Source organism: Nycticebus coucang, chromosome 12 (genome assembly GCF_027406575.1).
Source record: "Nycticebus coucang isolate mNycCou1 chromosome 12, mNycCou1.pri, whole genome shotgun sequence".
Lineage (NCBI taxonomy): Eukaryota > Metazoa > Chordata > Mammalia > Primates > Lorisidae > Nycticebus > Nycticebus coucang.
In genome coordinates this window covers 92652400-92669287 of record NC_069791.1, presented here as the reverse complement: position 1 = coordinate 92669287, position 16888 = coordinate 92652400, and the positions used below count along the sequence as shown (strand labels likewise).

The 16888-nt window shown below is 47.1% G+C and overlaps 1 protein-coding gene across 1 annotated transcript in view; it reads right to left on the bottom strand.

Annotated features, from left to right (window-relative positions):
- The window catches only part of TMC7 (transmembrane channel like 7), a 58969-nt gene that overhangs the window by 32102 nt on the left and 9979 nt on the right, over positions 1-16888 (bottom strand). Inside the window, exons 2-3 of the mRNA XM_053557567.1 lie at positions 6205-6448; positions 3045-3193 (exon numbers count right to left, since the gene is read on the bottom strand). Coding sequence (XP_053413542.1) covers positions 3045-3193; positions 6205-6448 — 393 coding nt within the window. The remainder of the gene's footprint in view (positions 1-3044; positions 3194-6204; positions 6449-16888) is intronic.

Here is a 16888-nt window from a genome sequence, read left to right as displayed (position 1 = left end):
AATCTGAGAAGTGATATCTTTTTATACAATTGAGTCTTCTGATCCATGAACATGGTATATTTAGGTCTTCTTTAATTTCTCTCAATCATAGTTTATAGTTTTCTGTGCAGAATTATTGCATATCTTTCTTTTTGTTCTTTTTCCCTTTTTTGCATATCTTTCTTTAGCTATATTCCTAGGTATCTGACATTTTTGATGCCACTGTAAATTTCATCACTTAAAAAATTTTATTTTCTGGGTGGCGCCTGTGGCTCAGTTGGTAAGGCGCCAGCCCCATATACCAAGGGTGGCGGGTTCAAACCTGGCCCCGGCCAAACTGCCACCAAAAAATAGCCGGGCGTTGTGGCGGATGCCTGTAGTCCCAGCTACTCGGGAGGCTGAGGCAAGAGAATCGCTTAAGCCCAGGAGTTGGAGGTTGCTGTGAGCTGTGTGAGGCCACGGCACTCTACCGAGGGCCATAAAGTGAGACTCTGTTTCTACAAAAAAAAAAAAAAAAATTTATTTTCTACGTTTGTCAGTAGCACAATTAGTGCTACAATTAGTGGACTTTGCTAAATTAACAATTAACCTTGTTAAATTAACGTATTAATTCTAATAGTTTTCATATTTATTTTCATCTGCAAAAAAAAAAAAGACATTTCTTCCTTTTCAATTATTATTCCTTTTACTCCCCTGATACTACATCAGGTAGTACTTCCAGGGTGATGTTGACTAGAATCTGTAATAATAAGCATATTTTTCTCATTCTCAATCTCAGAGGAAAAGCTTTCAGTATTTCACTGTCAAATATGATGCTTGATGTAGAATTTTTGCAGATGTTTTTATTACATTAGGTAAAGTCTCATCTATTATTTGCTAAGAATGAGAAGGGAAAATTATCAATGCTTTTTTTCCGTATCAATTGGGATGAGCATATAATTTTTCTCCTTTGTTCTGTTATTGTGGTGAATTATGATAATTTATTTTCAAATAGAAAACCATCTTTCCACTAGACAATGATTAAATTGCTGAGGACAGACAGCATCCTGAAGAGCAAGGGTGTCTGCTGGTTCTTAGTGGGGACAAAGAACGTATCTTCAGAGACAAAAATATAAGATATCCAGTCTTTGCCTCTCTCTAATAATAACGTGCCAGAGGCAAGAAGCTTGCTTATCACCCCTTCTCTCATGCCAAATGAGCACCCAGCCAGCCAAGAATTCACAGAGGCAGAGCAACTGAAGAGAAAATCTAAGTCCCAATCCCAGACAGAACCTGCCCTAGAATGCACAAGTTATTTTCTGAATGAAAATCAGAGTACAAGGGGCGGTGCCTGTGGCTCAGTGAGTAGGGCACTGGCCCCATATGCCGAGGGTGGCGGGTTCAAACCCAGCCCCGGCCAAACTGCAACAACAACAACAAAAAAATCAGAGTGCAAGATTTTAGCCACTCTGTCCAGTTCTGAAGCCTGAATGCCTGGGTTCAAACCCTAGCTCTGCCTCATTCGGGCTGAGTGAACTTGAGCAAGATCTTAACCTCTCTGAGACAGGCATATGGTAAGTACCTATATGAATGGTTCTTATGAAGATTAACTGAGATAAAATGAGCAATATGCTTACCACAATGCCTCGTTTATACAAATGCTCCATAAAAGTTAGCTTTTATTAGTTTGTTCCAAACATGATGTTACACTTAAATCTCAAGAGAAAAAGTATGAGTGTGTGGTTGAAGTTTTAAGGGAGCCTATGAAACCCATTACAAATATGCCTACACTCTTTCAAGTAAACCAACAGCAACAAAAAGGTATGTTAGCAGTTTTGAAGAAATGCTTGAGAAATGTTTTGCTTGATTGCTCACAGCAACCTCAAACTCCTGGGTTCCAGCCATCTTTTTGCCTAGGCCTTCCCAAGTAGTTGGGACTACAGGTGCCACTACAATGCCTGGCTAGTTCTTCTGTTTTTAATAGAGTCGGGATCTCACTTGCTGAGGCTGGTCTCAAGTTTTTGAACTCAGGCAGTCCACCTGCCTTGGCCTCCCAAAGTGCTAGGATTACAGGTGTGAGCTACGATGTCCAGTCGAGTCTTGCTCTATTGCCTGGGTAAAGTGCACTGGCATCATTATAGCTCAGCTCCCAGCAACCTCAGACTCCTGGACTCAGGCCATTTTCCTGCTTCAGCTCCCAAGTAGCTGGGACTACAGGTGTATACAACCACACCAGCTAATTTTTCTATATTTAGTAGAGATGGGGTCTGCTCATGCTCAGACTGGTCTCCAACTCCTGAGCACAAGAAATACTCCCATCGTGACCTCCCGGAGAGCTAGGATGACAGGCGTGAGTCATGGCACCCACCCAACCTAATAACAACCTTCCTATTCAATTTCAAAGTAGCAAACACATTAGTCTTAGTAAAGCATCACAAGAATAGAGAAGCATGACTCCTATGTACTCAATTTTGATATGAGGACAATTAATGACAATTAATGACAAGTGGGGGTGGGGAAGGGGAGAGCAGAGAGAGAAAGGAGGGAGGGGTGGGGGAAAGGAAAGCAGAGAGAGAGAATGAGGGAGGGAGGTGGGGCCTTGGTGTGTGCCACACCTTTTGGGGGCAAGACACAATTGTAAGAGGGACTTTACCTAACAAATGCAATCAGTGTAACCTCGTTTCTTATACCCTCAATGAATCCCCAACAATAAAAAAAAGAAATTTCAAAGTAGTGATGTGTGTGAATGAAGATAATGACAACAGCTGGAAAGGAAGGAAAACATCCATAATTTGCCCTGATGGTGAAGACATAGGTTCCACCAAGCCTAACAGTGGTTTGTTGCTAACATTCATCATGGAAGGAAAGAAAATGCTCAATTCAGCTAGTGTTTATTAAAAATGAAGCTGTACTGGGTGGCGCCTGTGGCTCAAAGGAGTAGGGCGCCGGCCCCATATGCCAGAGGTGACGAGTTCAAACCCAGCCCCAGCAAAAAATGCAAAAAAAAACAAAAACAAAAGATGCTGTACTGTTTTTTCCCCAGACACTTCTGCAGATGAGACTGCAGAGAATTTGAGGTACAGTACCTTCTATGCTGCGAATGTCATTTCGCCACAACTCCAGATGGGTCGTCATCTCGCGAGCCTTCTCCAGGAATCTCTTCCAAGACTTGCTGCTATACCGTTTCCATTGATCCCACTCGGAGAGATACTTCATTTGGGTCTCCTGAATGTCCCTGTATTAAAAACACGATCATGGGGCGGCGCCTGTGGCTCAGTGGGTAAGGCGCCGGCCCCATATACTGAGGGTGGCGGCTTCAAACCCGGCCCCGGCCAAACTGCAACCAAAAAATAGCCGGGCGTTGTGGCGGGCGCCTGTAGTCTCAGCTACTCGGGAGGCTGAGGCAAGAGAATCGCTTAAGCCCAGGAGTTGGAGGTTGCTGTGAGCTGTGTGAGGCCACGGCACTCTACCGAGGGCCATAAAGTGAGACTCTGTCTCTATAAAAAAAAAAAAAACACGATCATGGCTCAGCTCCTCTGGCACAGTGGTTATGGCGCTGGCCACATGCACCGGGGCTGGCGGTTGGAACTCGGCCCAGGCCAACTAAACAACAACGACAACTGCAATAACAACAAAAATATAGCTGGGCATCGTGGCGGATGCCTGTAGTCCTAGCTACTAGGGAGGCTGAGGCAAGAGAATCACTTAAGCCCAAGAGTTGGAGGTTGCTGTGAGCTGTGATATCATAGCACTCTACTGAGGGCTGACATAGTGAGACTCTGTCTCAAAAAAAAAAAAAAAGGCTCGGTGCCTGTGGCTCAAGCAGCTGAGGCACAAGCCACATATACCTGAGCTGGCAGGTTCAAATCCAGCCAGGTCCCGCCAAATGAGTGCTGCAACCAAAAAACAGCCAGGCGCTGTGGCGGGCTCCTGTGGTCCCAGCTACTTGGGAGGTGGAGGCAGGAGAATCGCTTGAGCCCAGGAGTTTGAGGCTGCTGTAAGCTGTGATGTCACGGTACTCTACCCAGGGTGACAGCTTGAGGCTCTGTCTCAAAAAAAGCCCCCATGATCATGACAATGGCAATGGCAGCATCATCGCGCCTCCACATCCAATAAAACTGCAGCTGAGAGGGTGGGAGAAACCTGGAGGCTCACACACCGCAGCTGGGACTATAAAGCAGTGCAGTCACTGTGGAGAACAGTTTGGCAGTTTCTCCACATGGTAAATGTGGAATTACCATATGAGCCTGCAATTCCACTCCTAGGTACAAACCCCAAAGCACTGAAAATAGGGCTCTGCAATGAAGATGTACCATGAATGTTCATAGCACCACGATTCCCAATGGGCAAAAGGTGGGAATGACCCAAATGTCCACAGAGAGACGAGTAGGTTAAAAGTCCTGGTGTGGCCCCACAATGCAGTATTCCGCTTTAAAAAGAAATGATGTACCGATTTGTGCTACAACATAGACGAACTTTGAAACGCGCTAAGTAACAGAAGCCGGACACAAAAGGTCGTGTTACTATAGATTCCACTTGCACTAAATATCCAGAGTAGGCAAATCTACAGAGACAGACAGTAGGTTAGGGGCTACCTGGGGCTGAGGGGAGCGGGAAACAGACAGTGGCTGTTTAATGGGTACCAAGTCTCCACTGAAGGAGATAAAACATTTCCGGAACTGGACAGTGGTGACAATTGCACAACATTCTCAGTGTACTGAATGCCACTGAATTGTACGCTTTAAAATGATTCAAACTAAACTTTATGTGTATTTCTTACAATAATTAACAAAAAGGGTTTTGTTGTTGTTGTTGTTGTTTTTGAGTCACAGTCCTGCTTTGCCACCCTTAGTAGAGTGCCACAGCATCATAGCTCACAGCAACCTTAAACTCTTGGGCTCAAGGGATTCTCTTGCCTCAGCCTCCCAGGTAGCTGGGACTACAGGTGTCCACAACAATGCCCAGCTACTTTTAAATATGGGGTCTCGCTGTTGCTCCGGTTGGTCTTGACTCCTGAACTCAAGTGATCCACATGCCTTGGCCTCCCGGAGTGCTAAGATTATAGGTGTGAGCCACCACAACCTGCCTTGTAACTAACAAAACATTGTAAAAAAATTTTACAATTTTTTAATTTTATAACTCCTCATTATTTACAGAATAAAAAGCATATCCTTTCAGCTGGAATTCAAAGCCCCTCTCAGCCAGGCCCTGGCTTCCAGGCTGCTCCGGTCCTCTCCTCGGCCCCAGGCCAGGCATGTCTCATGGATTCCTGAACCTGCCCTTGGGGTTTTGGCACCTGCCTCTTTCTACTCTGTGAACACTGTACATTCTTCCTCTTTTCCAAAGGAGGCATAAAAATTGCTGTATGGCCACCTCTATTTCCTTTCCCTCCTTCTAAGTTGCGAAGCTGGTATTACAGGCCAGGCACTGGGCTTATCTACAAGGGCTTTTCTCTTCTCTTTTCGGGAGGAGGAGACAGAGTCTCACTCTGTTGCCCAGGCTAGAGTGTCATGGCCTCAGCCTAGCTCACGGCAACCTCAAACTCTTGGGCTCAAGTGATCCTCCTGCCTCAGCCTCCTGAGTCACTGGGACTGTAGGTGCCTGCCAGAATCCCCCACTGATTTTTCTATTTTTTAATAGAGATAGGGTCTCACTCTTGCTCAAGCTGGTCTCAAACTCCTGAGCTCAAGTGATCCTCTTGCCTTGGCCTCCCAGAATGCTAGGATTATAGGCCAGAGCCATTATGCCCAGACTTCAGTGGACTTTTCGATCTTGCACAGATCCAGCATCTCTGGTCTATACCTACTAGATGCTGGTAGCACTACCCTTCAGTTGTAACAATCAGACCTTGTCAAATATCCATCAGGGGGCAAAATTTCCTCCAGGTAAGAAACACTGGTCTAGGCACTGCCTGTAGCTCAGCAGCTAGGGCACTGGCCACATACACTGGGGCTGATGGGTTCAAACCCGGCCCAGGCCTGCCAAACAACAATAACAACTACAACAAAAACATAGCCTGGCGTTGTGGCAGGCACCTGTAGTCCCAGCTACTTGGGAGGCTGAGGCAAGACAATCGCCTAAACCCAGGAGTTGGAGGTTGCTGTGAGCTGTGATGCCACGGCACTCTACCGAGGGCGACAAAGTGAGACTCTATCTCTTAAAAAAAAAAAAAATGTATTTTATGAATAAAATGCATCTCTGCCCATAACGTACATTAGGTAGTTTCCAGGCGACTAACAGACAAACCTTAGTCTCCGCTTCTCGGAGATGTTCAGCGCATACTTTCGAATGGATTGGCTATTGAGATTATCAGTGAGTCCTTCCTCCAGGTTGGAGCCATAAGAGTCTGTCGGCTTCAGCAGAATGCCACTTGGCTTGTCCCGGCTAAGGATGTTTGTCCTCCTGCGTGCAATGGACCGGTAGCTTGGCAATTCTTGAAGGAAGTTGACAGGTGGAGAGGAGAAGCAACTGGAGTCCAGAGAGGGGTTCTCTGGGTAAGAGAGAAGAAAGCCATTATTCACTTCAGTGAGCTTGGGAGCCAAACTACAAAACCTTAAGAAGAGACTTGGACCCCATAACTAAACCTTGCAGATAATAACTGGCAACAAGAACATTTGGATCTGGGTGGGCATGATGGCTCACTCTTGTATTCCTAGCACTCTGGGAGGCCACTGCAGGAGAATCCCTTGAGTTCAGAAGTTTGATACCAGCCTAAGCAAAACTGAGACCTCATCTCTACGAAAAATAGAAAAAATTAGCCCGTATTTCAGGGGGCACCTGTAGTCCCAGCTACTCAGGAGGCAGAGGCAAGAGGATCCCTGAAGCGCAGGCATTTGAGACCAGACTGAGCAATGCAAGACCGCATCTCTACTAAACTAGAAAAACTAGCAGGGCATTGTGGTGGGTGCCTATAGTCCCAGCTACTCAAGAGACTGAAATGGGAGGATCATTTGAACCCAGGAGTTTGAGGTTGCTGTGAGGTAGGCTGATGCCACAGCACTCTAGCCTGGGCAAAAGAGTGAGACTCTGCCTCCAAAAAAAAGAATATTCACATCTTATTTTATTTACCATGATGTTGTTTATGGCAATGAAATCGTCTGCAAATGGGTTTATGTTCTACAGATTTGTGGGTAAACGTGCTTTATTGTATGATATCTGATTTCTAATCTTTGCCTACAGCCCATTAGCTAAAAGTATGGCATTGGGCAAGTTTTCTAAATTCTTTTTTGCATTTGTCAAATGGCGCTTGTAATATTAGCTCCAAGAATCCAAACGCACAGAGACAACAACATCAACAACAGTAATAATAGCATTTACTGAGCCCTCCCCATGTGTCAGGCCCGGTGTCAAGAACTTCCCACATATTTATGGAATTTGGGCTGGCCTGGTGATCTGCTCAGACCAAGGGAGTACAGTATAAATGATGCTTTGCCCTCTCTAAGCCCAGCCTTTGCTGGCCTCTGCTCTTCTCTGCAGCCCTGCAGCCTTGAGCTCATGGCTGAGACCATGGGGGATGATGTCTGAGCTGAGGCCACCCCAAACCAGCCTTCAGAGTGAATGACATCTATAATTTGCTTGCATTTAGAGAGCTGGTGATTGGGGGTGCTAGAAGAAAGCCAGGTCTATCTGACTCCAAAACCCTTATTCCTTTCTAGAAGCAAGCTTTGCTGTAGCAGTCGAAGGCAGGTGGACTTTCTGTTGAAGAGGAGGGAAGCTATCCTCATGCCCGATCAGATTTTACTTGTGGGAATTCTGAGTAGAGACAGACAGGACTCAGGAAAAAGAAAGAGGACGCAGGGCGGCGCCTGTGGCTCAGTGAGTAGGGCGCCGGCCCCATATACAGAGGGTGGCGGGTTCAAACCCGGCCCTGGCCAAACTGCAACAACAAAAAAAAATAGCCGGGCATTGTGGTGGGTACCTGTAGTCCTAGCTACTCAGGAGACTGAAGCAAGAGAATCACTTTAGCTCAAGAGTTTGAGGTTGCTGTGAGCTGTGATGCCACCGCACTCTACCGAGGGCGACAAAATGAGACTCTGTCTCTAAAAAAAATAAAGAAAGAAAGAAGGGCGGTGCCTGTGGCTCAAAGGGGTAGGGCTAGGGCACCGGCCCCATATGCTGGAGGTGGCAGGTTCAAACCCAGTCCGGGCCAAAAAAGAAACTGCAAAAAAAGAAAGAAAGAAAGAAAGAAAGAGGCAGCATAATGACCTCAGGAATTGCCCCTATAAGCAGCAAAGCATCTATGACTTTATGCAAGATGCTAAATTGCTTGGGTTTGAATCCCAGCTCTGTGGTATGTTAGCTGTGTGTCTTTGGGAAAGTTACTAACTTCTCTGTACTTCACTTTCCTCATCTTGAATACACACGCCTGCAACAACTCTATCTACCATGTTTCTTTTTTTTTTTTTTGTAGAGACAGAGTCTCACTGTACGGCCCTCGGGTAGAGTGCCATGATGTCACACGGCTCACAGCAACCTCCAACTCTTGGGCTGAAGCGATTCTCTTGCCTCAGCCTCCCGAGCAGCTGGGACTACAGGCGCCCGCCACAACGCCCGGCTATTTTTCTGTTGCAGTTTGGCCGGGGCTGGGTTTGAACCCACCACCCTCGGCATATGGGGCCGGCGCCCTACTCACTGAGCCACAGGTGCCGCCCAATCTACCATGTTTCATATCTGGTGCTAGGGATACTGCAGTGAATGAAGGAAATGCCCTGCTCGAATAGCGCTTATATTCTGAGATGGGGAAGGAACGATAAGAAAATGAACAGGCGGCTCGGTGCCTGTGGTGGCTCAGCATCTAGGGAGCCAGCTACATACATTGGAGCTGGTGGGCTTGAATCTGGCCTGGGCCTGCCAAACAACAATGACAACTGCAATAAAAAATAGCTGGGCATTGTGGCAGGCGCCAGTAGTCCCAGCTACTTGGGAGGCTGAGGCAAGAGAATTGCTTAAGCCCAGGAGTTTGAGGTTGCTGTGAGCTGTGATGCCACAGCACTCTACTGAGGGTGACATAGTGACCCTCTGTCTCAAAAAAAGGAAAGAAAAGAAAATGAACAGGCAATAAACATTATGCAATGAAAAAAAACCCAAAAAACAGAGTGATGTAAGAGCACAGAGGTGACACGGGGGTATGTGCTGTTTTTGATAGGGCAGGGTCAGGTATGGTTTCCCTGTGGAGGTAAAAACCTGGACAGAGGGAAACAGGAAGTGCAAAGCTCAGGGATGGGGGTGTGTGCGTGGCATGTTGGACAAGAGTGAATGGCAGGAGGCTGTTTTGCAGGTGGACATACACGTGCGAGGCTCCTTCTGTGCTCCCCTTTGATCTAAGCTAGACCGGTGACTTGCTTTCCAAAGGATGCAACAGAAGTGATGCTTTGCCAGTCACAGCTCCAAGTCCTAAGAGGGCCTGGTGGCTTCCTCTTCTGTGCTCTTGGGACCTAGGCTGCTGTTGAGATGCCCAGCTACTTGGCTCAACCATGTGGAGAAGAGGCAGTAATCCTACGAGGGAGGAGAGCCACAGGTCCCCCCCATGTCCCTAACACCCTGGGGCATCCTCACTGGGCACTGCCACGGAGGCTGTCATGGGCGCTCCGACCCCAGCAGACGGCCCATGCACTGCTTCATTCTCGTGCACAGAATCAGCAGAAATGACAAAATGGCTTAAGCCACGGCGTTTGGGGTAGTTTGTAAAGCAACAATGGAAATACTGAGGTCAGAGAGGTGGCTGGGGCCAGACTGAGTCAGGCTTTGTAGGCTGTGGCAGGACCTTCCTATGTGACTGTGCCAGGAAGCCACTAAGGGCTCTGGACTGAAGCATGTGGACACTTTCAAGAGTCACTCTGGAGGGTGCAAGGCTGAGGACAGGACTCCCGCCACACTCAACACTAAAGATAATCACAGGGGGCTCAGCACCCGTAGCACAGTGGTTACAGCACCGGCCACATACCCCGAGGCTGGTGGGTTTAAACCCGGCCCCGGCGAGCTAAACAACAATGACAACTGTAACAAAAGATAGCCAGCATTGTGGCGGCCGCCTGTGGCCCCAGCTACTTGGGAGGCTGAGGCAAGAGAATTGCTTAAGCCCAAAAGTTTGAAGTTTCTGTGAGCTGTGATACCACAGCACTCTACCGAAGGTGACATAGTAAGACTCTGTCTCAAAAAATAAATAAATAAAATAAAATAAATGATAAGATGATCACATGGGTAGAAGGTCCCAGGGCAGAGCCTGGCACATGTCAGACTCCGTGAATGCACTAACCGGAAGGGCTGGGGGAGGGCTGGAATGGGCCGGCCATGGCCTGGCTCTTATTGGGCCCATCTGTAATCTTTCCCTCTTGGACGGGCATGTTTAGACGCAACAGAGCAGCTTTCCCACTAAAGATGACAAACGGACACAAGCCTGGGGCTCTGCCAATGCCATGGGCAAGCCTGTGAGTCTCCCCCACCCCTTCCTGCCCTGCCCAGCATACCCTGAGGGTATGACACACTTCCACAAGCAGCTCCCTACTGGGGGCCTAAAGGGTCCAACGGCTGCCACCCTCCCTCTGGGCAGCAACAAAGAACTACTATTAACCAGAAACAAGGGCCTTTGAATATGGAATAGCACAGACTTACTGAATATTTAACAGCAGTGAGGTCAGGGACCCCAGGCTGAAACACTGGACATTAGCCAAGCCACACCCCCCCCCCCCATGACCAAGCCACCCCAGGGGAGACAACAGCTGCCTCAGAGCAGTATTTTTTCATCTCAAGAACAGGTCATAGAATACCATAGGTGGAGTTACAAACACCATAAATAACAGTGGCTAAGATTGATGGAACATTTACCTCCTATCAGCTATTCAAAGTAACACTCCAAACTATTCTTTGAATAGAATTATCCCCATTTTACAGATGAAGAAACTGAGGCTCAGAGAGTTTAAGTATCTTGCTCACACAGGAACTAGAAGACCTATCACAGGTTTGTTAGACCCAAAGCTGCAGCCTTCCCCATGAAAAGATTTAGTGGGCTGTGGATTTGAAAGTGCTTTGTAAAAGTTAAAATGCCATATAGATAAACTAGATAATTATTTGTTCTATCATCCACCGCCACAGGAAAAATATGTTCTATTCACATTTCATATAGACAGTCCCCAGTGGAAAACTACTTGCAAAAACAGCCGTCATGGAAGAAGAATCATTTTTCTCCTTCAGACACTCTGGGGAAGTTCCCTACCTTCAAACAAAAAATGTCATGACCACATCTGCGAACACAGGCATCGCTATTTTTATGACTAGGATCCACCTCCTCTTGTTTTCAGGCAGGAGCATGACATCACCGATTTCTCACACCAACCTGCAGAGGTAGGCAGAGAAGGCTTCACGGCCCTGACTCTTCAACAGGGGTAACTGAGGCCCAGAGAGGTGACATGCCCAAGGCTTGGCTGTCAAGACAGACTCCTGATTTCACTGCCACTCACTTCATAACGCAGAGCGTCAGTTTTCTTCTTATCCGTAGAGATTAAGAAATCTCCTTATAGTTATTGTCAGACCTTCTACTGAGTTCGTCCAGCCAAGAGTGTCTCTGTTGGCACAGCCACTTAAGTCCTGTGGGGGAGCATATTTCAGATATTGGGGTGCCTCCATCTAAGACTACCTAGAACTTCCTGGCCACTGGAGTCAGATTTTCAGCAATTAGGAGATGATAGTTTAGGTGGGAGGATGACTGGGTAATTACAGGAGATGAAGGAGTGGGGGAGGTGGAGCTACTTTTTCTGCTATGTTGTAGTTTTCCAGGTCTTTAAGGAGAAAGTGAGTCTCTCTGAGGCATAGAGTGGTGTCTTCTTCACAAAAGAATGAATGAATAAATGAATGAATGGATGGATGGATGGTCAGAGCAGGAACCTGCACAGCAGCCTGAGGTCTTAACTTTCTCTGCAGCTCTTTCCACAAGACACCAAATCCTACCAAGGAGCATGAACCCTTCCAGGATGTAGGCACCAGCCCAGTGCGATCTAAATGGCACTAAAACCCCTGCCAGCCTCCTCAGTGTGCTTGCCAAGAACCTGGCCCAACCCTATTTGGTGCTGTGTTCATGCACAGTTTAGCTTCCCACTCACTGGGAACAGAGCACGGAGGTCATCAGGTCCAGGCCTCTTGCCAGCTGCCATGGGAATTAGTTCTGCCTGACAACTTTCATGGAGCCCTCTTGCACCAGATTCCGGGCTGGAGGCTAGGACTCAGGAGAGGATGAAGACTTGCTCTCTGCCTTGATGAGCTTTTCTTTTCTTTTTTTTGAGACAGGATTTCACTCTGCCACCAAGGCTGGAATGCATGCCTCATGATAGCTCACTGCAACCTTGAACTCCCAGCCTCAAATGATCCTCTTGCCTCAGTCTCCTAAGTAGCTGGGACCATGGGTGCCCATCACAACACCTGGCTCATTTTTCTATTTTCTTCCGAGATGAGTTCTCATTATATTGCCCAGGCTGGTCTTGAACTCCTAACCTGAAGTGATCCTCCCACCTCGGCCTCCTAGTGCTGGGATTACAATCTGACCACCAGGTCTGACCTCCATGAGCTTTTGCTCACTCCGTCAACCATCACGTAACTCCTGTGGGCCCATTCACTGCGCTCACCCATCATCAGTCTGTCTTTTCTGTTTACTCCTCTGACTCTCTTCCTCCCTATTAGGCTGCAACATCCATGAGCGCAGGCACCTTGTCCCTCTCCATCGCCCCTGAATCTCCAGGGTCTAGAATAGTCTGGCACACGGCGAACGCTCAATAAATACCTGCTGAGTGAATGAATGAATGGATTTGATGCTGTGGACACAGGCAATGCCCAATCACCAACCAAGCTGACCAAAGTACGTGCTTTGCACAGCAGCAAAGCAAAGGGTGCCAAAAAAATAAGAAAAATATTGATGAAATTTAAGCATTGAACATTATTCTTTCCTATAGGGATGATACATTTTTTTACAATTGAAAAAAATTACCAAAGGAGGAAAAAAAAAAAAAAACTGACCAAAAATACTGACTGAGATGTAGACTCCATATTCCATTCTTCTTATTTCGGGTTACTTTATGCAAACCAGCCCTATTAGAAATGTGCTCTGCTGGTTTTTTTCCTCATTAAATGATAAATGTTGTACACACGGAGAATCCAATATCACCAACAAGGCAAAGCAGACATTGATTTCGGCACGTTTTAGACTCCTTTCCACTTGCTATGGTTTGACATTTATTTCGGATGCTAAGTGGAGTTTGGGTGCCTGAAAAATCTGGGCTTATACCTACCAAAGGGTTTTAACCCAGGTGCTCCAACTGTCCCAGGACACTAGTTGAAGCTGCTATGACGCAACTATGAAGTAAAAAAAAAACGGTTCCAAGGCCAGGGAGTCATCACTGCCCCACCCCTGGAGAGAACACCCACCATTCATCTGTTCTTTCATTCACTCACCCACTCAGTCACTTGAAAACATTCACTACATGAGTCAAGCCCTTTTCTAGGACTGGGACGCAGCCTTGACTACAACAACACAGCACTTCCCACTTTTGCAGACCTGATGTGCTATTTGGAGGAGATACACATTAAACAAGAACAATATACTTCACACATGGTGGTAGGTGTGTGGAAAAAAAAATAAAGTCTGGAAAATGGGGAAACAGGTTGGCTAAGGATGGTGTCCTGAGAAGGGGGCATTTGAGCAAAGCCTTGAAGGGAGAGAGAAAAATAGCCCTTTAGCTGTCTGGGAGAACAGCACCCAAGGGAGCAAGGAGGGTAAGTACAAAGGCCCTGGGGCAGAACGGTGCTCACAAGGGAGAGATGGAGAGGAGGTCAGGGGAGAAACAGGCCAGGCCACCCGGGCATGCTGAAGGTACTGGCTTGTTCTCAGCTGGGAACCAAGGCAGGGCGGAGGGATTACAGCAGAAGAGTGACTATCTGATTCAGATTTAATAGCATCCCCCTGGCTATTTCTGTCTTTAAGCTACACAGGGTAGTATGGCTGAAATCCAAACCAGGGCACCACTTGTTGGGCTTCTGCAATGAAGGTCACATTCTATACCCGCATTGTGCAGTATGGTGACCACTAGCCCCATGGGTCTATTAAATAAGTAAAATATGACTGGTGTGATTAATGGATTTTTAATTGTATTGGACTTAATTAAATTGACATTTCCATAGCTGCATGGGGCCAGTGGCTGCTGTCTTGCACAGCCTCGAGGGACCTTGCTCACGGGCAGTCCAGATCCTAGTCTGAGAAGAGAGGAGCCAGAGGCCCTGGGGGCCTCCTGTGTCTGCCACATTCCAGAATAGCAGGACAGGAGGACCCACATGAATCACCATAACCAACACCTGGGTGGGGCCTGGTGACTGGCTGGCTCCAAAGCTTTACCACCAGATGAGCAAACAGTCTTCAAAAGCAGTGACTAACTCTGTAATCAGAGCAACTGCTCAGCCTAGAACCCAACTCTCCTGGGTTTCAAGGCCGGAAATCATACAGTGAGCTGTCTGTGGAGCAGTCACTGATTCTGTCTGTCCAAGAAAGTGGCAAGGTACAACAGTTAAGAGCACAGGCTCCAAAGAAACCCTGCCTAGATTTTCATCCCAGCTCCACCTGCCATCTGTATAAGCTGGCAAATTTCTTGACCATCCTGTGCCTCTGTTTTCCCACCTATAAAATGGGAACAACAGTTCCTACCTCATAAAGCTGTCCTGAGGATTAAGTGGCTACCATATTTAGAAAAGAGGGCTCGGCGCCTGTGGCTCAAATGGCTAAGGCCAGCCACATACACCTGAGCTGACAGGTTCGAATCCAGCCCAGGCCCGCCAAACAACAATGACATGTACAACCAAAACAAAATAGCTGGGCATTGTGGTGAGCTCCTGTAGACCCAGCTACTTGGGAGGCGGAGGCAGGAGAATCGCTTGAGCCCAGGAGTTGGAGGTTGCTGTGAGCTGTGATGCCACAGCACTCTATCCAGGGTGACAGCTTGAGGCTCTGTCTCAAAAAAAAAAAAAAAAAAAAAAAGAGGGTGGCGCCTGTGGCTCAGTCGGTAAGGCGCCGGCCCCATATACCGAGGGTGACGGGTTCAAACCCAGCCCCGGCCAAACTGCAACCGAAAAATAGCCGGGTGTTGTGGCGGGCACCTGTAGTCCCAGCTACTCGGGAGGCTGAGGCAAGAGAATCGCTTAAGCCTGGGAGTTGGAGGTTGCTGTGAGCTGTGTGAGGCCACGGCACTCTACCGAGGGCCATAAAGTGAGACTCTGTCTCTACAAAAAAAAAAAAAAAAAAACTTAAATAAAAAAAAAAAAAGAAAGAAAGAAAGAAAAGAGGTCAGCAAATCTCTTCTATGAAGAGCCAGATAGTAAATATTTACTATTTACCATATCGTGTCTTGGAACTACTTATCAGCTTTATGCAGGAAAGCAGCCACAGACAATGCGTAAATGGAAGGGCATGGCTGTGTTCTTTTTTTGTTGTTTTTTTTTTTTGAGACAGAGCCTCAAGCTGCTGCCCTGGGTAAAGTGCTGTGACATCACAGCTCACAGCAACCTCCAACTCCTGGGCTCAAGCGATTGTCCTACCTCCGCCTCCCAAGTAGCTGGGACTATAGGCTCCCACCACAACTCCTGGCTATTTTTGGTTGTAGCCATCATTGTTTGGCAGGCCCGGGCTGGATTCCAACCTGCCAACTCAGGTGTATCTGGCTGGTGCCTTAGCTCCTTGAGCCATAGGTGCCGAGCCGAAATGGCTGTTTTCTAATAAAACTTTATTTACAAAAGTAGTTGGCAAGCTGGATTTGGCCCAGGGTCCATCCTTGGCATAGAATAGTGCTTGATATTTTATGCCATATACTTGAAGGCTATAGCTCTATTTGTTTATTTTTACTTTTAATTTTTTTTGAGACGGACTTACTCTGTCACCCTGGGTAGAGAGTCATGGCATCACAGCTCACAGCAACTTCAAACTCTTGGGCTCAAGAGATCCTCCTGCCTCAGCCTCCCAAGTTGCTGAAACTATAGGTGCCCTCCACAATACCCAGCTTTTTTTCTATTTTTGATGGAGACAGGATCTCACTCTTGCTCGGGCTGGTCTCTAACTCCTGAGCTCAGGCAATTCACCAATCTCAGCCTCCCAGAGTGCTAGGATTACAGGGGTGAGCCACTGCACCCAGCTGTTTGTTTATTTTTGAGATAAGGTCTTGCTCTGTTGTCTGGGCTAGAGTACAGTATTGTCATTATAGCTCACTGCAAACTCAAACTCTTGTGCTCAAGTGTTCCTCCTGGCCTCAACCTCCAAAGTAGCTGGGACTACAGGTGTGCCACCACACCTGGCTAATTTTTCTATTTTTTGTAGAGATGGGGTCCCACTATGTTGCCCTGGCTATAGAGTATAAAACACTACAAGTAACAGAAAAAAATAGCTCTTGGCTTTAGCCAAAATAAGCACTGTAACATGGAAGTGTTCCTGTTACTGCCAAATAAAAAAAGGGATGGTACATCTTACCCACATATGGAATTTTTTTTTTCTCGAGACAGAGTCTATGTTGCCCTCAGTAGAGTGCTGTGCCATCACAGCTCACAGCAACCTCAAACTCTTGAGCTCAAGTGACTCTCTTGCCTCAGCCTCCCGAGTAGCTGGGACTACAGGCGTCTGCCACAATGTCCAGCTATTTTTGGTTGTAGTTATTGTTATTTACCAGGCCTGGGCTGGGCTTGAATCTGCCACTCTCAGTGTATGTGGCTGGTGCCCTACTCACTATGCTATGGGTGCCAAGATGGAATTTTTTTTTTTTTGAAAGAGACAATTCCTGGCCTTAAGCAATCCTCCTGCCTCAACCTCCCACAGTGCTGGGATTATAGGTATGAGCCACTACTCGCAACCCTCTGGCTTTTTTTTTTTTTTTTTTTGAGACAAAGTCTCACTATGTCACCCTCAGTAGAGTGC